This window comes from Monodelphis domestica, chromosome 5 (genome assembly GCF_027887165.1).
Source record: "Monodelphis domestica isolate mMonDom1 chromosome 5, mMonDom1.pri, whole genome shotgun sequence".
NCBI classification, from domain to species: Eukaryota; Metazoa; Chordata; class Mammalia; order Didelphimorphia; family Didelphidae; genus Monodelphis; species Monodelphis domestica.
The window spans coordinates 212,823,041-212,844,435 of NC_077231.1; the positions used below are offsets into that span (position 1 = coordinate 212,823,041).

At 36.6% G+C, this 21,395-nt stretch overlaps 1 protein-coding gene across 1 annotated transcript in view; it reads right to left on the minus strand.

Moving 5' to 3' along the window:
- SVOPL (SVOP like) overlaps positions 1 to 21,395 on the minus strand; it is an 89,133-nt gene that overhangs the window by 37,594 nt on the left and 30,144 nt on the right. The window contains exons 6-10 of the mRNA XM_007504391.3: positions 15,253 to 15,377; positions 12,841 to 12,904; positions 7,518 to 7,643; positions 3,846 to 3,974; positions 730 to 803 (exon numbers count right to left, since the gene is read on the minus strand). Of these exons, the coding sequence (XP_007504453.1) occupies positions 730 to 803; positions 3,846 to 3,974; positions 7,518 to 7,643; positions 12,841 to 12,904; positions 15,253 to 15,377 (518 nt within the window). The remainder of the gene's footprint in view (positions 1 to 729; positions 804 to 3,845; positions 3,975 to 7,517; positions 7,644 to 12,840; positions 12,905 to 15,252; positions 15,378 to 21,395) is intronic.

Consider the following 21,395-nt stretch of genomic DNA (forward strand, 5'->3'; position numbering starts at 1 on the left):
AGAGAAAACTTTTCTATATATATTGGAATGGATTCTCAATAAAATTTGAACTTGTGGAAGACCCCTTGTTCTGTTCGGGCCCCATCAATCAATCATTGGAACTCCTGTCTGTCCATCTGTGTATCTTTGAGCCAGTTCTCAGAGGCCTGTAGCTCTATCTTTCTCGAAGTCCCTTTACTGCTGGGACCTAGTACTGCTCCTACAAAAAGCAGACCAGTTGGAAGCCAACATGCAAATTTGGGAAGAGAGCAATTCCAAGTAAGTCCATGAGAGAGAAAATCCCTAGATTGAGGGAAAAAGAACCTGTTTCCTCCCTTCACTCATTTGTCCAAAATCAGACACTGTGAACTTCCAAATATCTAGAAGACTTTCTCATAGACATCCCAGCATGTTCCCAAAACAACCTATAGAACCATTTATACTGGAGGCCAAAGGCAAGTGGACATACTGAGAAAAGGGTTCTAAAGGTAGCCCAGCCTAAGGAGAAATTCATGAGGACTCCACAAAAAGAGAAAATGACTTCCAATAATTGGGAACTATGAATTTACTCCTATGTTTGGATCTTGGCTCTCAGGATCCAAGTTTAGATCTTGTCTCTACCACTTTCTACTTGTATGATCCTATGATCCCAGTACTATCTCTCTAATAAAGACTTGCTTTAAATGAATTCCTTATGAAGGCTTGCAAAATAATAACACAAAGACAGCTTTAAAGTCTTAATACTTTTACCATATGACCCAGATCTGCAAAGTTGTCCGTAGGTATTTGGCATCCAGTAGGTCGGCAAATCTTCCTCTTTTTTCCTAACCCAATAGGAGAGAAATATTAAATTAGGGACAGCTATAACAGGGAAAATAAGCAAGGCCCTTGTAGCTAAGATCTTAGTGGACCAAGGACATGCTGGTTTCCAGAATAAAAATTCACCAAATTTTATAATAATTATAATTTTTTAAAAACATGAATCTTAACCAATAATTCAAAATCTTTCCCTTTGGTCCCTTAATTGAAGATTAGCAACAAAGGTCTCTCCATGCCATGTCTTTTTTTCCCCAGTTCAGTTGAGCTGAGTTATTCCAAATTACCCAAGTCTATTTCTAGTCCCTATTTAACAGCCTTTTCATCATGGATTTCTATGTTCTTTCTGCTGAAATTCCCATGTGATACTACAACCTGAGGTATCCAATAGTCATCTCCAGAGAGGAGCCAGTTCAGAAACATTCAGGGAATCCCAGCTTCTCTGACCAGAAAATGGTATTATTTGGCTCTTGGTGATGATACCTTACTGATGCCACCAATTAAATTTTTTTTTTTACAAATTACTTTGGTCAATCTCAACCCTTTGCCAAGTTATTTTTTCTATTAATGAACACAACCAAAAATGTCATATCCCCATAGAGCTATGTCTTCCACAAAGAACCTCAATTTCTTTTTCTTCACCACCATTTTTCATTATATCCAGAAACATGCATTTATCCTTCCTCTTTCCTCTTCTCCACTAACATCATCAAGGATTGCACCATAAATTCTCATTATTTCGCATGTTTAGAGGGATAGGACAGTAAAATAGAGAGCTTTAAAATTTTTTATATTTGTCTAATCTATGTTTTACAAAGTAACTTCTTAATTCTCAAGGAGGTAATTCCCCAAATTCTGCAAAGGAATTATCAGCCCAGAATTGTCCTTAATATTTTTTTTTCAGTAACCCTTCCCTTCATGTTAAAAACAAAAGGGCTAGGCAATGGGTTTTAAGTGATTTACCCAGGGTCACCCAGGTAGAAGTATCTGAGGCTGGGTTTGAATCCAGGACCTCCCATCTCTAGGCCTGGTTCTCAAACCACAAACTATCTAGCTGCTCTGTTTCTTTGATTTTCAAAGAGGACTAATGACATTACTTAACTAATATATATTTAATTCCCTAATAAGAATGTAGCTAAAGTTAAATCCATCTTTAAAAAGATACTGATCTAGTGAGGTAGAGACATGGAGAGAGAGAGGACTTGTAAGCCAAGATGCAAGAAACAAGCTGGGGACCTAACCTGCCTGTCAATCAAGAGGGAGGTTCCAAACGGAATGTTCCCAGGAGTGGCAGTTGGGGGTTTCTGGCCACAGAGAGAGGAGAAGCAGAAATTTGGCTTTGACTTGGTCTCAGTCTCTCGGGCTCTGGGCAATTGAAGCTGACCAGGGGAGAAACTTTGGACTTTGTTTCCCTCTCTGGCAGTTGAGGCTAGCTGAGGACCCTTGTAGGACTGACTTGGTTTTGGGGGGTTCTCTGACCAAACCTCTGAGATCTGACTGACCAACAGTTGGAGGAAAGCCAAGCTGAAGGAGAGATTTTGAACTTTGTTTCTCTCTGGAGACCTTGCTGACTTTGTGAAGAAGAAGAAAGAAGATTTTAAACAGCTGTTGTCCTCCATCTCCCTAACTGTCTTAGAGTCACAGTTTGTGACTGGACTATTTTCTCAAACCCCCAAATTCTCCCTCATTATAGATTAGGGACTTCCTCATCCCTCTTACCTCAGTTTCCTATCCTGTTATCCCAATAAACCCCTTCACTTGAAAAAAGGAAAAGAAAAGAGTATCTTTACAGTTTACTCAAGGGGAGAGGGAAGAAGCCAAAGGTTTCAAGAAGAACTGGGAGGTGAGGGAGACAGAAAGGAGAGGGTTGGAGAAGGGAGGAAGTGAAGGGGGGAGGAAGTTAGAAAGATATATTGATCCATCAACCTCAGTAGGGATTAGTAGGCAAAACCCAGAGCATTCCCCAGTATCTATCTAGAGCATTCCCCAGAGCAGTTCCCCTGTGTGGCAGCATCCCTGTACTAGCATCCCCCAGCATTTCTCATTTCTACCTCCATTACAACCAAGCAGTCTCAGGTTCCCTTAGCAGCTCTCTCTAGTCATAGTACAACAGTCATTGCAAAAGAAACAGTTTCCTCAGTTTACTTTTCTATTTCACTAGGTTTACTTTATTGTTTATAATAATATTGCAATTTGATTATATTCTATTTGTGAGATTTAAATTAAGCAAAAAGTATGTGTTGACATTAACTGAACTTCAGACACCTGTTGCATATATAGTTATACATTAAGAGAAATATACAAATATATAATCCTTGCTAAAGGGCAAAAAGTGATTATGAATGTCTTAGCCAAATTTGGTTCTCTAATGGGAAATGAAAAGCATGCATTTTGCTAACAGTCACCAATGGCATGAGCAATGGCCAAAAATAAATGCCTTTGAAAATAAAAATCATAAATGGAGTCACATTTAAGTAATTTTCTATTTGTATTGCCTGCTGTTGCTATTAACTTGAACCAAAGCCAAGAAGAAATATGACCTTTGTCTATTGCATGGATGAGTGAAGCCCACATAGCTAGGTCTCCCAAGCACCAATTGGTCAATTTAATGAAAAAATCAGATTGTTTTGGTTGCAACCAATAAAACAGACAATCAGTCACCTTACTGGATTTTCTACTTTTCTACCAGTTCTTTCAGAGGCAAGGAGAGACAATTACAAATCTCTTGAATTCCATTTATTAAAAAAAAAAAGTGTTCTTCTACTATGTTAAGTCTTAAACTGCTTAGGGATAGAATTAGGAAACAAAGATAAAGAAAAGTCAAACTTCATTAACTCTAAAAGCAAAACCCCCAAACGCCAACTATCCTCTATCCAAACCCTAAAATTTTCTGGCAGAACAAATTAATAAAGTTGCCTAGAAGAGTCTCAATTAGTATGTTTTCTCATCATTCCAATTCAAAAGGCAATGAACTTTCTGACCATGCAAATTGGGCCATATGGTAATCTCTGTGTTAGACTTTGGAGAAAACATTGAGTTTGAATGCATACCGCGGCAGGTTCCACCAGCTTTCCCTCTGGCATGACCGAGCGGTTCATTCGGGCGATGCGTTCCAAAGTAGCCACAGCAGCCTGGGTGTTCCCAGTGGAGACATTAAATCGAGCTGATTCAGGAATGAACTGCCGACACACGTGTTGTAATGAGAAAGGGTCATCATCCAACTTCCATCTGTTTTATATCATAAGTAGTAGGGCTATTTTCCCCCAGTAGAATGAACCTGCCCTTTCAAATCACTAAAGTCTTTTGTGGATCATCTCCATTAAGAGGTTTCCTGATACAGGAGAGGAACATAGCCAGAGAGACGTCTATAGGAGGGCAAATCAAATTTCCAGATGGCCTAAGCCTGGCAGGGATAACTACTCTACTAAATAACAGGCTAGCTTCATTGAATATGACCTCAACAGGCTATAATGTTGGGCTGAAGCCAGAAAGATAAACTGCGATGGAAATAAACAGTCCTCAAATGGACAAGCCTAGGATGGGGGACACCTGGTTTGGCAGAAGTTCATATGAAGAAATGTCTGAAATTTCACTTGATGGAAAGCTCAATGTGAGTCAATATGCCTGCTAAAAAGGGCTAATAGATCTCTAAGACTGCATTAACACATGCTTAGTGTACAAATCATGGGAAATGATAGTCCCTCTGTACTTGGCATATGTCACCTCACATCTGGAGCTCAACATTCAAATTTTGGTCCCATATTTTAATCACTGATGAAGTGTCTCTTCTTCGTAAACCAAAGGAAGGTGCAAAAGATGTTTATGGTTTTAAGAAGCGTGTGAGATGAAGAATGGCTGAAGAAACTGGGGGTGTGAGGATGCTTATGGTTTATTTTTCAAAATAGTGAAAATAACTTGAAACAGCAATATATACACTTACAACTATTATGCTTGAAAATGAATTTAAGTTAGATTTTGCATAATCTATATAAATTCTTCACCATTAGGGAAGGGAAAGGAAAGAGAGGGAGGAAGAGAATTTAGAACTCAAAATGGTAGAAAACCAATGTAAAAATTGTTTTTAATTACACTTGGGGAAAAATAAAATATTACTGAACTAAAAAAGGAATAAAAAACAAAATTAATTTAAATATGTAAAAATAGCCTTATCAATTTATCTGTTACTCCTACGTTTTCTTCCACTCTTCATAACAGAGCATCGGCACTATCTAGTTTCAGCTTTCTGTTTCCACCTTATTTTGTATGTCTTTTCACATTAATCATTATCTGTTGTATTTGTCATCTCATTTGCATTCTACTATTTCATTGTCCTGATATATCAAAGTTTATAGAGCCAGGTTGACTTTAATTTTTTTTCAATGGCAAAGATGTTAAAAATATCTTTAGACATTTTTTTTTCTTATTGTACTCCTTGGGGTACATTTCTAAAGATGTTTAACTTTGAGGAAAAAAAGGCTTAAGGGAGAATGACTGTTGTCTTCATATATTTTAAGAAACTTATGTGGAGGCAGCTGTGTGGCTCAGCAGATTGAGAACTGGGACTAGAGATGGGAGGTACTGGGTTCAAATTTGACCTCAGACACTTCCTAGCTCTGTAACCCTGGGCAAGTCACTTAAGCCCTATTGCCTAGCCTTTACTGCTCTTCTGCCTTGGAACCAATATACAGTAGTGGTTCTAAGACAGAAGGTAAGGGTTTTTTAAAAATCATGTAAAAGGAGAACACCTTGCCTCACATTTTATTTTGCCTTGCCTCACATCTTACCAGAAAAACAAGAAATGAAACTTTTTGTCAAGAGCTTCCTATTCTCCCTTATTCTTTCTCATCTTATATCACCTAGTTGTCTTATGTCACTATTCCCTTCTTCACCTTAAGGTCATCCCTTCTGCATGCAGAAGTGATCCCATTCCATCTTATATCCTCCAACCAATTGCCCCCACTAGCATCCCTACTATCTTGCCTACAGACTTTCCCATATCTCCCCCATCCTCAAAAAACCTTACCTATCTATCTCCACTATCATTCCATATTTCTCATGCCTTTTGTTGCCAAACTTTTAGAGAAGGCTGTCTCCAATAGGTGCAACCACTTCAACTTTCACTCCCTTCTTAACTTTCTGTATACAATATGACTTTCTACCTCATATTTCAACTGAATTTACTCTAAGGTTATCAATGATCTCTTAATTGCAAGATTAGCTGGCCTTTTTCTCAATATTCATTCTTATTGTCCTTTGTCTATCATCTTTCTCTTTGATATACATACTCTACAGTCTAGATTTTCAGGGCTTTACTCTCCTGGTTCTTCATCTGCTTATTCATTACCAAGTCTCCCTTCTGCTGGATCTTCATGCATGTCACGACCATTAACAATGGATGTCTTTTCTTCTTCTTTACTATTTCAGTTGGTGATTTCATTGGGTTCCTAGAATTCAGTGGTTATCTCTATGTTGATGATTCTTATATCTACTTATTCTTATACTCTAAATATATGCCCTCTAATATATATATATACACCCTTATACTCTCCACTGGTCTGAAGTCTCACATCTCCAACTGCTTATCAAATATCTGTAACTGGATGAGCTATAGACATCTTAAACTCAGCATGTCCAAAACAATCCGTAATCTTTCCTTCCAAAAGCTGCTCCCTACCAAATTTCCACCTTACTGTCAAAGGCACCACAATCTTCTTAGTCCTAGCCTAGGGGCTCACAATCTAGTGTCATCTTTGACTCATCACCACCAGTCACCCTTCATATCCAATTGGTTGGTTGCCAAGATCCATCAATTTTACCTTTGTACTGTCTCTCAACATACCCTTCACTATACTGTGTTCTCCTTATTACAAGCCTTCATCTTCTTATACTTGTACTATTACTATTGCTCGCTGGTTAGTCTTTCTGCCACATCTCTCTCCACTTCCAATCCATCTTCCATTCAGACACCAGAGTGATTTCCCTAAAGTGCACTCCCCCCCCCCACTTAGTTAACTCTGGGAACTCCCTAAAAATTCCAGGTTCAAATATAAAATCTAGGGTTTGGAATCCAAAGCCCTTTATAAACTGGAGCCAGGCTTATTATACCTTTTACCCCACGATGTACCTTTCCAATCTGTAATACTGCCTCCTTATTATTCCTCAAACAAGACACTCCATCTCTAGACTCTGCATTTTCACTGGCTGTCCTTCATTAGTGCAGTTCTCCCTCACTTCTCCTTTGTAACTTCCCTAGATTCTTTCAAGTCCCAACTAAATTCCATATTCCTTAAGAAGTATTTCTCAATTTCCCAATTCTAAATCTCTTTTCTGGGGTTCAGTTTTCTCATCTGTTGAATAAAGGGTTTGGAATGGATAGTCTCTAAACTTCCTTCTAGCTTTAAATCTATGATAATCCCTTTCAACTCTAGATCCATATGGCCAAGCACTATGGACACAAGTGCTAAGTTTATATTTATTAGAGTGGTCAGGATATAAAGTATAGTTAATCAGAGAAGGCTTCTAAAGGAAGCGGTACTGAATCATAACTTAAAGGACACAGTAGATCCGAATAGGTAGAGAGAAAAGTATAGCATTCTATGTGTTGATAGGTGCTAATGAAGCATAAGCAAAATTAGGAATGAGCAATGTATGTAAGGGTAATTAAAGTAACTGGCCTGGAAGCAGCAGAGAACCTAGTGATCTAGATAGCCACCATGACTCACCTTGAAGGCCAGGATGAGTATGATGCCAGGAATGGAGGCAATACGGATAAGCCAACGCCAGCCGATGGTAGGATTGACCACTGATGCCAACCCAATGATAAGCAGGGAGCCAGCAAGCCAAAAAACCTAGTCAATAGCAAAATTAAAATGTTAAAGACAATAGAAGTTAAGACCCCGCAGAGGTCTTGTCTAAAAATCTTCTTATCATGAGCAATCAATCATCAGTGAAATCCAGGGGTTTTTGAGAATCCTCTGACTATGGGCAAAAGGACCTTACTGTCAACAGTAATCAACGGCACCACAAGCTACCATCATGTTGTCACCAGCATTCCTGGCCAGAGAGGAGTCAGGAGACCTATATCATAATCTTAGTTCTGTCACTGAATTATTGGGCCATTATGCATATCGAGTGAGCTTTCTGAATTTCAAATTTCCTCCATAAAATGTTTCAAAAATCTATGTTCTCATTCTCTTTGACTATTCTTTCCACCAATACATATCAAAACCCCTTTATGACCTGAAAAATAGGCTTTAAGAGTTGTTTTGGCCAAAATATTCTGTCACCATGTGGACAATCTGACAAGAAATCCCTATAAACTTAAGCTATAACAAAGTCAATCACAGAGCCTATATTTGAAGCCTTTCTAGCTTACTAGTACCTGCTAGATCTTGTGTCTATTGGCATCTTAAAGAAAACACAGGATTAGGCTTGGATCAACACCTCACACCCTACACCAAGAGAAACTCAGAATGGGTGAATGACTTGAACATAAAGAAGGAAACTATAAGTAAATTGGGTGAACACAGAATAGTATACATGTCAGACCTTTGGGAAGGGAACGATTTTAAAACCAAGCAAGTCATAGAAAGAGTCACAAAATGTAAAATAAATAATTTTTATTATATCAAATTAAAAAGTTTTTGTACAAACAAAACCAATGCAACCAAAATTAGAAGGGAAATAACAAACTAGGAAAAAATCATCATAACAAAAACCTCTGACAAAGGTCTAATTACTCAAATTTACAAAGAGCTAAATCAGCAAGCCAATCCCCAATTGATAAATGGGCAAGGGACATGAATAGGTAATTTTCAGTTAAAGAAATCAAAACTATTAATAAGCACATGAAAAAGTGTTCTAAATATCTTATAATCAGAGAAATGCAAATCAAAACTCTGAGGTATCACTTCACACCTAGCAGATTGGCTAACATGACAGCAAAGGAAAATAATGAATGCTGGAGGGGATGTGGCAAAGTCCAGACATTAATGCTGGTGGAGTTGTGAGTTGATCCAACCATTCTGGAGGGCAATTTGGAACTATGCCCAAAGGGCGATAAAAGACTATCTGCCCTTTGATCCAGCCATAGCGCTGCTGGGTTTGTACCCCAAAGAGATAATAAGGAAAAAGACTTGTACAAGAATATTCACAGCTGAGCTCTTTGTGGTGGCAAAAAATTAGAAAATGAGGGGATGCCCTTCAATTGGGGAATGGCTGAACAAATTGTGGTATATGTTGGTGATGGAATACTATTGTGCTCAAAGGAATAATAAACTGGAGGAATTCCATGGGAACTGGAATGACCTCCAGGAATTGATGCAGATTGAAAGAAGCAGAACCAGGAGAACATTGTACACAGAGACTGATACACTATGGTACAATCGAATGTAATGAACTCCTCCATTAGTGATAAGGCATTGATCCTGAACAACCCAGAGGGATATAGGAGAAAAAAACACTATCCACATTCAGAGGAAAAACTGTGGGAGTAAAAACACCGTAGAAAAACAACTGCTTAATGACATGGGTTGAGGGGGATGATTGGGGATGTAGACTCTGAATGAACATCCTAGTGCAAATACCAAATGGGTTCTGATCAAGGACACACGTAAAACCCAGTGGAATTGAGTATCAGCTATGGGAGGGGCATGGGGAGGGGAGGGAGGAATAGAAAATGATTTCTGTATCCAAGGAATAATGTTTGAAATTGACCAAATAAAAATAGTCAAAAAATTTTTTTAATTTACATTTAAAAAAAAAAAGAAAGAAAACACAGGCATAGGCATAGCTAGGTAGCTCAATGGATAGAGCACCAGGCCTGGAGTCAGGAAGACTGGGGTTCAAATTTGGCTTCAGATACTTCATAGCTGTGGGACCTTGGGCAACTCATTCAACTCTAATTGCCTAGCCCTTGCCATCCTTCGGTCTTAGAATTCATACTGAGGTGGAAGGGTTTGTTTGTTTGTTTGTTTTAGAAAGAAAAAAGAAAGCAGAGCCGTCCCCCAAAATCAACTGAGGTTGAATCATTGTGGAAGAACTAAAAAATAGAAGAATTAACACTCCTCAGGGCAGATGAGATGGTGAGAAATTACTAGGGCTACTGGGAAAATAAAGTTTTGTTACAAATGAGGAAGTATTTTGGTAAAGGGAAAGTATAGAATTCAAACCTACACAGGCACACTAATACATTGGTGGTAGATCTACAAACTGGACCAATAACTCTGAAAATTCCTTCTTTTTCTTTTAAAACTATTTATATAGCACCTATGTCCTAGGCACTATTTTAGGTGTTTTACAATCACCTCATTTGCTACTCACAACAACCCTGGGAACCAGGGCTGTTATTACCATTTTATAGATGAAGAAACTTGAAGAGATTAAATGATTTAGGATGACACAGTGAATGATAAGCATTTGCAGCTAGATTTAAATTCTGATCTTCCTATCTCCAGATCTGGCTCTCTCAAAGATTCTAGTATTACCTGTAAACCTCAAAATTCCTTAGACTTATAAAAGTTGGAAATTTCAGCATTGGGATATTTCATACTTGGAAAATTTCTTACTGATAGTCTATTGGAATGGGAACCCCATTGGCATGGGAGGTTCCTTCTCTTCCCTTCTTAAGATTACTTTAGGACAGAAACCTTTTGCTGAATAATGGAAAGGACTTTGACCTATGCTTAAGCATAGAACAGGAATTTCTTTGAGTCATGATTGATTTTAGAATTGATACAATGGAGATACTTGGAATCAATCTCCACCCTATTCAGTCCTAACAGGATTGAGTAAGGGCTGCAGCCTAGATCAAAATTTAATTATTCCAATCTCTACCCTACTCAGGTTAACAGGATTTAGAAAGGGCTGTAGCAAAGGAGCAAAGATTTAATCATTTGAAAATATGACCTTCAACAGACATGTGCAAAGCCTCTGGGCGGTCCTGGGTTAAGCTAGAGCCTACATTGGCACAGGGAAATTGATGGACAGTGATTGGTAGATGTGAGAACTGAGGGGAGGCAACTTGGATGGTTTCCTTAAAGATCAGGGGGGTCTGAAGACTCAGGGTGGTTGAGGAGTTGATCGGAGTGGTGGAGTGTACTCTGAGAAGCTTGCTCTGAAGGAAGCTGGAGGTGGAGGCCTCTGAGACTGTTTCTCCATTTTGGTCACGTGAGTAATAGGGACTGATCTCCTTTCTTTGCCCCAGCTATCTAAGGGCTTGGCCCTTTTGGCCCAGCCTAAACAGAAGGGGTATTTAAGCCCTATTCCTTTCTCTCCCTTTTTCTCTCTCTCTATCTCTAATTCCTTTCTTCCTCCTATTGTAATTAAACTCCATAAAAGATTGACTGCAAACTTGAGTTTTCATTTAGGAATTACATAGCTGAATTCCTTGGCGACCTTAATTAATATATATCAGTCTTTTAAAGTGATTCCCTTGTAACATACCTTAGATTTGCACTTTATACACACATAGTTATTTACATGTTATCTTCTTCCATTAGAATGTCACCTTCTTCAAGTTAAGGACTGTGGTTTTGTCTTTCTTTGCATTCCTACTTATCACAGTGTGTGACACATAGTAAACAGTTGACAAACTCTAATTGACTAACTAAAAAGTTAATGACAGAATAGGCAGGTAGGTGGTTCAGTGGATAGAGAGCCAGGCCTAGAGATGGGAGGTCCTGGATTCAAATGTGACCTCAGATACCTTCTAGTGGTGTGACCTTGGATAAGTCACTTAACCCCCAAATGCCTAACCCTTAACACTCTTTTGCCTTGGAAAAATATACAGTATTTAATATAATTTTTTTAAATGATAGAACTATGTATGTCTTTTGACCCAGCCATACCCCTACTGGATGCATACTCCAAACACAAAGAGGATAAGGTCCCCATATAGAAGAAGAGTTAGGGTGGAATATTTTTTAGTAGTAATAAAAATTGGAAACAAAGTGATTATACATTGATTAGGGGCTGCCAAAGTGTGGCATATGATTGGGATGGAATTCATGTCATAAAATGGTGAAGGGAAAGAATTCAGAGAAATCTGAGAAAACTTTACTGATCTGAGTAAACAAAAACAAAAGAATGGTATGTACAATGGCTACAGTGATGAAAAGCAAAACATCTTAAAAATATCAGAACCCACGCTCTGGGAGTGGGGAGGGAGAGAACATGAATCATGTAATCTTGGAAAGATACTTAAAAATAAAGACATTTAATTAAAAAATATATCAGAACATACAATTGTGCAATGACCAATCCTGATTGCAAAAGGTAAAAAGATTCCCTCCTTTCAGTACAGAGGAGGTAAACTATGAGTACAGAAGGATGCATATGCTGATAGATACAACCAATGAGTCAACTGGTTTTGCTTAACTATATTTTTACAACACAAAGAAAGGTGGGATGTGTGTGCCAGGATGGAATATTGGGAAATAACATTAAAAACAAAAAAAGGAGCATCAAAAAACTTTTTTTAAAGAAAGAGCAGGAAAAGTCAAATTTTAATTTAATGAATGTATTTTTATAGAACTAGTATGAAGTTGATTTTTTTTTAATTATTGGTCAGTCAGCCAGAAAATAACTTCTCTGATTTGCATTATGTAATAGAATTTATATTGAATGGTAATTATTTTTCATTTCATCTCTAACCATATTTTTCTTGGCAAATTTAAGATAGAAAATCAGTTTTGGATTTTAATTTGCATTTAAAGTATGTCCATTGTTTTTTGTTAACCAAATAAAACATTTCTATGACAAAAAATAAATGCTATGCTAATCAGGACTAGTCACTTTTTACTTTATGCACTCAATTTATATAGTTATATCTTTTCACTTTACATCAAGGGATAGGTTGGGCTAGATGAGTTCTAAGGTTCTTTCCAATGTTAAGACGGTAAAATTCCATAGTTATATGGAATAAATTTTAAACTTATTAAGTACCTACTGTATGCCTAGCCAAGGAACTGAGCTAGGCACAAGATATACAAGACAAAAATGGTCTTTCTTGCATTCAATTTCCATAGAATTTCTACTCAACCTTACCTGAGATAAGGGTAGCATATAACCTCTGTATTTTGTTGGCAAAAATTCTGTTTTTATGATAAGCCTAGAGAGAAAGAAAAAGGAAGATTTTGTATTCATCAAATAAATTCTGAAAAAAAAATTTTTCTCCAAAAAAGGAGCTACAAAATCCCTCAGAAATCAAGAAGTATATAACATATCAAAATATAATTGTTACGCGTCATAATGCTAACTTTTGTCTAGAGCAGAGAAGTAAAAGTTGTTGAGTCAAAGTATTGACTTCTTCATAATTTTGTTCTCAATGCTATTTGTTTAATTTAAACACTCAACTTTAATGGGTTGATGAGAAATGATTATCAAAACCGTCATCTTATATTTATATAACAATCATGTGAAGTACACATAGAGTAGGTATAGTGAATGAGGAAATGGAGAATCAGAATTTCAGTGACTTGCTCAAGGTCACACACTTAGTAAAAAGGGAAAGATGGGAACAATGCTCAAGTCTTCTAACTACCGCTCTAGGGCATCATCATCATCATCATTTTACTATTATAATAATAGTAGCAAAATAGAGCTTTAAGAAGAGGTGTTTTACTAAATATTTAACAATCAGCTTTCTGAGCACACTCTTCTAGGCATGCTATAGTCTATGGGGTTATAAAGAGATAGACAATAACAACAACTCTGAAAACACATGACATACTTAGATTTAATTGCATTATTAACAACTTCTCTATCACTTGCTCAAGTTCAGAGAATCAAAAAAACAATCAATCAAGTCCTAGTTTGTACCATTTGCAAATTTCCAAGGTGTAAATGCTCCCACTAAAAAATTTACATTTGGTTCTGAAGAGCTGGTAGGAGCTGGATCCAGCACAGTCATGACTTTAAAGATCACAAAGCACTTCTCAAATATTATCTTATTTTATCTTTGTAACAGCCCTGGGAGGTACGTGCTATTATTATTATTATTATTTCCACTTTATAGAACAGGAAACTGAGGCTGACAAAAAGCTATTTGCACTGGGTCACATAACTAACAAGTGCATGATGCTGGATTTGAACTCAAACTTTTCTGACTCCAGTTCCAGCACTCTATACAGTGTGTTATTTATGTCTTTTTCTCATTTTCTTTTTTTTTAATTACATATTGAAACAATTCTTTTTTTTTTTTTGACATTTTGCGCTTTATATTCTCTTCCTTCACCCTTTCCTAAGGTGGTAATTGGTCTGTTATAGGTTATACTAGTGCTTTTATACAATACATATTTCCATATTCCCCATGACAGGAAAGAAGATACATATCATATATGTATATATAATATATATAAAATGATATATAATATACAATATAATAATAATAATAATAAACTCATGAAGGAAATAAAGTGGAAGATGGCATGCTTTGATCTGCAAACAGATTCCAACAGTTCCTTCTTTGATTTCAGATAGCATTTTTAAAAATATGAATCTCTCAGAGTTATCTTGGGACCTTGTTTTGCTGATAATAGTTTAGTCCTTCACAGCTGAACATCATACATTTAGGTTACTATATATACTGTTCTCCTGGTTCTGCTCATTTCCCTTTGCATCAGTCCATGTAAGTCTTTCCAAGTGTTTCTGAACTCATTCTTGTTCATCATTTCTTATGGCATAATAGTATTCCATTACAACATATACCACAACTTGTCCATCCATTCCCCAGCTGATGGACACCCCTTCACTTTCTCATTTTTGCCACTACAAAAAGAGCTGCTAAAAATATTTTTGTGCAAGAAGGTCCTTCTCTGTTATCTCTGATTTCTTTGGAATACGGATCCAGTAGTGGTATTGTCCATATTGGACAATCTGATAGGTGTGAGTTGGTATCTCAGAGTTGTTGTGATTTGCATTTCTCTATCTAATTCCTACATTGTTTTTTAAAGATATTTGCAAAACCCAACTCTCTGATACAAAATATAACATTTGTAAAATTCAAACAGACCTGCAAATACCGAGATAGTTTACTTAAAGGGAAATTAGAATGGGGCCAAACTAGAATAGGCAGTTGCTTTGAAATAGGCAAAGAAATTATTTTGAGTTCAAAGAATGGCTGCCTGGGAAAGAGGAAGCAAGAATAAACTTGAGACTAGAAAGAATATCCCATTGGGCAGCAGAAAGGCACGATCCCTGTATCTGTGGGTCAGTTATAAATAGTTCCTGATGATGGTGGGTCAACTAAATACAGCCTGAGCTATATTTCTTGGAGAAGGATCATGTTCCCTTGCAACCCTAAGTGCATGTTTAAAGGCCCCAGATGAAATTTGAAATCTAAGAAACAAAATATCGTTGAGGCAGAATTAATCAATTCAGTCATTGCTGATAGTTATTTAATGCTAGCATGTCTATAAATGAACATTTTCCCTAGTGTGGTAGAAATGAAATGCTTACCCTTGGGAATGTCCAGATACACCACAGCCCACCATCGTACGCAGAAAAACGAACCAGATATATGAAGGGGAAAAAGAGGTCAAAAGGGAAAAATATGCACCCCAGAGGAAAGAGATCAGCAAAATCTAAAGGCAAAACAAAAAGTAACAAACAAAAAGAAATTATTAGTGGGTTCAGTCCAGGTGTAAAAATTTGTTTTCTATGTGCAGAATGTTTAACATCTAGATATTTTCAGAGAGGCAGGCATTTGGCATAGAAATTTCAATTGGAAAGGACCCTAAGAGGAAATAGACTGTAACAGGTAAAATGACTCACGAGAGAGACAAGAGACTTGGGTCTATTGTCACAGAATAAATTCCTGGTATATGAGAAACCAAAACCCAGATCTTCTTCGTCTTAGTTTTTCTTTTCATAAAACCTAAGCAGCCTCTAATATCTTAGAGGATCAAATAATCATGATAACAACATCTCTTAATTCAGTATGGCTGAGATTTCATTATACTCTACCTAAGCTTCACATAGATCTTCCTTCCCCTTACAGATGAAGGTCATAAACTCTCCATATTTTCATTAATGATCCACATAACTTGCTGTGGCATGTGGGGGGAAAAAAAAGTCTTCCCCTACTGGCAGCCTTTTGGTGTTCCAATTACTTAGCTTGACTTTCTGGTGCTTGGATAATAGGCACATAATCCATCATCAAAGCTTGCATTTTGACTGTCACTTATTCTGTACAGATACAATTAGCAAGAAGCCAAGGTTTTCTTTTTTTATTAATTAAATTATTTCATTCAGCCTCTCCCCACACCATTGAAGGCATTATCCAGCAAAACATATAGATTATGTCTTTCATGTTTCCATTTCTCAGTTCATTCTCTGGAGGTGAACATTTACAAGTTATCCTTCAAATATTAAATCTATAGTCATATACAATGTTCTCTTGGTTCTACTTGTTTCATTACTCATTATCTCATGTAGTTCTTCACAAGTTTTTTTCAAATAAACCTTCTCATCATTCCTTATGGCACAGTTGTATTCTGTCACACTCACTGATGATAATTTGTTTAGCCCTTCCTTAACTGGTGGATATCTCATCCATTTCCTGTTCTTTGCCATCACAAAGAGAGATGCTATAGATATTTAGGAACAAATAAGTTCTTTTCCTTTTTCTCTCATTTCCTTGGGAAATACACCAGCAATGGGATTGCTGAATACAAGTGTATTCAAGTTTTATAGCTCTTTAGGCCCCATTCCAAATTTCTCTGCAAAATGGTTAGATCAGTTTCACCAGTGGTGTATTAATGTTCCTGCTTTCCCACATCCCCGCCAACATTTGTAATTTTTTTCATGTCACTATATATGTTTTTTGATTTCTTCATTCAGAAACTGTTTATATCTTTTATCCATTTATCAATTGGGGGATGGCTCTTATTCCCATAAATCTGACAACATCTCTGTATATTTTAGATATGAGACCACTATCTGAAAAACTATGAAAATACTCCCCCAATTTTCTGCTTTCTTTCTAATCTTTGCAACATTTGCTTTATTTGTTCAAAAGCTTTTCAATTTAATGAACTCAGAATTATGCATTTTACACCTCACAATGCTCTCCATCTCTTGTTTACTCATAAATTCTTCCCCTCTCTGATAATTTCCCTATTCTTTTAGTTTGAAGCCAGGGTTTTCATAAAAGATGACTAATTACATAATACTTGATACTTCAAAGGCTATGGCCTATGGAGCATAAGTTTTGAGTATGGTCCCAATAACAGAATGTCAGAGGACTTGTCATCAGTATTTTGATTTCTAGGTTATAATTTCTTTGGCCAAGGCGATCCTCAAAATTGATTTTTAAAAACACAAAATGGCTTTCAGTCCTGACAAAGGATGCAAAAATCACCTTCTTTTTAGAGCATCTACAATAAGTAACATGACTGTTGGCACTCAATATCTGAAATCTTTGTCCAGTAGCTAAGAAGTTGATACGTTACTAGAGAGAACAAATGACACATGTTTTTATAGTATCACTAAAAGTGAAACTAGGAGACACAAAGAAAGTGCAGGTAAATGGAAGGATGTATCTAAGCAAAGTATTATAAAGAAGCTATTGCATCCAATCTCCTTATAAACCCCAAAGCAACAAGAAGCATAATTTCATGGTATATTTGGTCATCTTGCTTTTTGGTGCTCATGATGAATGTAAGCCAAAAGAGTATCATGCAGATAATTAAAGCTTATATGCTAATACCTGTTTAAGGAAACAAAGAAGCAAAGAAATACTATAGAGAACTTCCCAAAGTCCTCTCAACCTTGATATTCTTGGACTTCATAGGAAAGATGGTCAGACAAAAGGATGATAGAAAAATAAATTGGAAACTATGCCGTAGGCTTAAATAATGAAAGAAGTCAAAGGCTTATAAATTATTCAGAAGCCTCACAAGCATATCATGAATATTTTCTCTAAGAAGAATTTGAAGGTACTGTCATAAGCACTGAATACCATGACAATGAAATCAATCAGATCTTAATAGAAAATAAATGACTGGCTTCCAACATGGGAATCTTTTTAATTAGTTTACTTTTGTAAAGTCAGATCATCGATTAGTTAATGAATTGATTGAAATCAATACTAATTTGGAAAAAAGAAAGGATAAAAATAAGAGAATACAACGATAACAACTCCAATCTGATTTACTTATACAAGTTATTGACACCGAAAGTGGGAAACAGAAAAAAGAAATTGACTTCTTATGGTCAGTAATTCCCGTGCCAAGCTGAAACTGCTACGAGATCGTCTGCAAAATATGATAGTAAAAGATCAATAGATATATTGGCTCATAAAAAAACAAAAAAGCAGAGGGGGTAAATTTTATAAGAAGCTTGATGTAAGAACCAACTAATACAGATTATTCTGGGATACAACTAGGTGACACAGTGAATAAAATCATAGACTTGGAGTCAGCAATACCTGAATTCAAATGCTTCCTCATTCACTTGCTAGCTATAAAATCCTGAATAAATCAATTAGTCTCTCTAAGCCTCAGATTCCTCATCTGTAAAACTGGGATAATATTAGCATCTACCTCAGACAGTTGAAAGGATTAAATAAGATAAAAATATAATACACATTTCAAAATTTAAAATGCTATATAAACTATATTATAATTATTCAAGAACATTTACAAATGTACCAAAGGGAGGCAAAAAAAAAATAAAAGCAAAATGGCATTGATTCATTTAGAAATTTACCCTCATCAATAGAAATAGAACAACCATCTGTGGACTTAAATGACTCAGCACCCAGTGGAGTGTATCAAGAAGAAATGGCCCTCCCACAAGCAGAGGATAAACTGTGGGAGTAAAAACACCGCTGAAAAGCAACTGCTTGACTACAGGGTTGGAGGAGATAAGACTGAGGAGAGACTCTAAATGAACACTATAATGCAAACTCCAACAACAGGGAAATGGGTTCGAGTCAAGAACACATGTGATAACCAGTGGAATCATGCGTCGGCTATGGGAGAGGGAAAGGCGGGGGGGGGGGGGGGGGGGGGGGGAAGGGGAGGGGGGGAAAAGAAAACAATCTTAGTTTCCAGTGAATAATGTATGAAAACGACCAAGTAAAATAATATTTAAAAAAAAAAGAAGAAGAAGAAATGGCCCTCAAAAAGTTGAAGTCAAGAAGGGTTACTAGATATGATTGATGAATAACATAGACCCATACTGGAGGCAACACAACTTTAAAGGCACTCAATCAATTTTCAAGATATTTTATGCATGGAAGATTACAAAAAATTAGCAATTATCAAGAATAGACATTTGAGAAATCATTTGTTTTTCTTATTGATTTTTTCATGTCTGACTCTTAATGACCCTCCCGGACCATAACAGAATTTAAGGTCTTTCTATCCTCCACTATTTCCTGAAGTCCACCTAAGCTCATGTTCATTGTTTACATGGCACTGCGCATCTCATTCTCTGCTGCCTCCTCCTTTTGCTTTCAATCTTTTCCTACATCAGTCTTTGCTAATGAGTCCTTTCTTCTCATTATGTGGCCAAACTATTCAAGCTTCAGCTTCCGTATTTGATCTTCCAGTTAATACTCTGAATTTCTTTCAGTATTGACCAAATGATCTTGACTTTCCAAGGACTCACAAGTCTTCTCCAGCACCACAATTCAAAAGTATAGATTCTTCAGTATTCAGCTTACTTTACAGTCCAATTCTCACAGCCATTCATCCCAACTAGAAAAACCATACTTTTGCCTATATATACTTTTGTTGGTAAGATATCTCTGCTTTTTTGGTATGCTGCCTCAATTTGCCATAGTTTTCCTTCCAAGAAACAAGTGTTTTAATTTCATAGCTATAGTCGCCATCTGCAGTGATCTTTGAGCCCAAGAATATAAAATCTGGCACTGTTTCTATTTCTCTTTATTTGCCAAGAAGTGATGGGACTGTGTGTCATGATCTTGTTTGTTTGTTTGTTTTAATGTTAAGCTTCAAGCCATATTTTCACATTTCATATTTTCAAACCACATTTTCCTCTTTCCTTTTTATCAGGAAGCTTCTTAATTCTTCACTTTCTGCCCTCAGAGAAGTATTTTTTGCATATCTAAGGTTATTGATATTTTTCCCAGCAAACTTAGTTCCAGCTTTTGATTTGTCTAGCCTGGCATTTCACTTGATGTACTCTCTATAAAAGCTAAGTAAATAAGATGACAATATACAGCCTTGTCATACTCCTTTTCTAGTCTTAAACCAATCAGTTGTTCCCTTTTCTGTTGTTTCTTTTTGGTTTGCATACTGGTTCCTCAGGAGACAAGTAAGGTAATCTGATATTCCATTTTCTTTGAGAATTTGCCATATTTTGTTATGACCACACAGTCAAAGGTTTTAGTGTAGTCAGTGAAGCTGGAGTAGATATTTTTCTGGAACTCTCTTGCCTTTCTCCATAATCCAGCAAATGCTGGCAATTTGGTCTCTAGTTCTTCTGCCTCTTTAAAACCAGGCTGCTTTTTTGGTAATTCTTGGTTCATTCATTGCTGAAGCCTAGTTTACAGACCAGCATCACCTTGCTGGTGTGTGAATGAATACGATTATTCAGTAATTTAAACATTCTTTGGCTTGCCCTTCTTTAGGATTGGGACATAAACCGATATTTTCCAAACCATTGGCCACTGTTGAGTTTTCCACATTTGCTGTCATACTGAGTGCAGCACTTTAACAGCATACTCTTTTAGGATTTTGAAGAGCTCAACCGGAATTTCATCACCTTCAATAACTTTGTTGTTAACAATTCTTCCTAAGGTCCACTTTACTTCATTTTCAGATGATTGACTCTAGAGCAGTAACCACTCTATTGTGATTATTAGTGATGTTAAGATATTTCTTATATAGTTCTTTTTATGCTTGCCAGCTCTAACCTCTTCAGCTTCTATTAAATCCCTGCCATCTTTTGTCTTTTTACCATACCCATTTTTGCATAAAATGTTATTTCTGATTTTCTTGAAGAGATCTGTCTTTCTCATTCTATTGTTTTCTTCTATTTTTGCATTATGTATAAGAAAATCTTATTTCTCCTTGCCATTCTTTGGAATTTTGTATTCAGTTGGGTATATCTTTCCCTTTCTCTTTTACTCTGTTTTTCTTCTTTCCTCGGGTATTTGCAAAATCTCATTAAAAAGTCCACTATGGTTTCCTGCTATTCTTTTTCTTTGGAATTTTTTGTCATTGTTACATTCTGTACAATATTACACATTTTTGTCCATAGTTCTTAAGGCACTCTATATGATCTAATCCCTTAAATGTATTTATCATTTCCATTTCATATTCATAAGGGACATTATTTAGATCATACCCATACAGTCTGATGGTTTTCCCTACTTTGTGAATTTTAAGTCAAATTTTGTAATAAGAAGCTTATGTGGGGGCAGCTGGTTGGTTCAGTGGATGGTTGGTCCTAGGTTCAAATCTGGCCTCAGACACTTGCCAGCTATGTGACCCTGGGCAAGTCACTTAACCCCCATTGCCTTGCCCTTATGGATCTTCTGCCTTGGAACCAATATACAATAAGGGTTAAAAAAAAAAGCTCATGATCTGAGCCATAGTCATCTCCAGGTTTTGTTTTTAATAACTGAA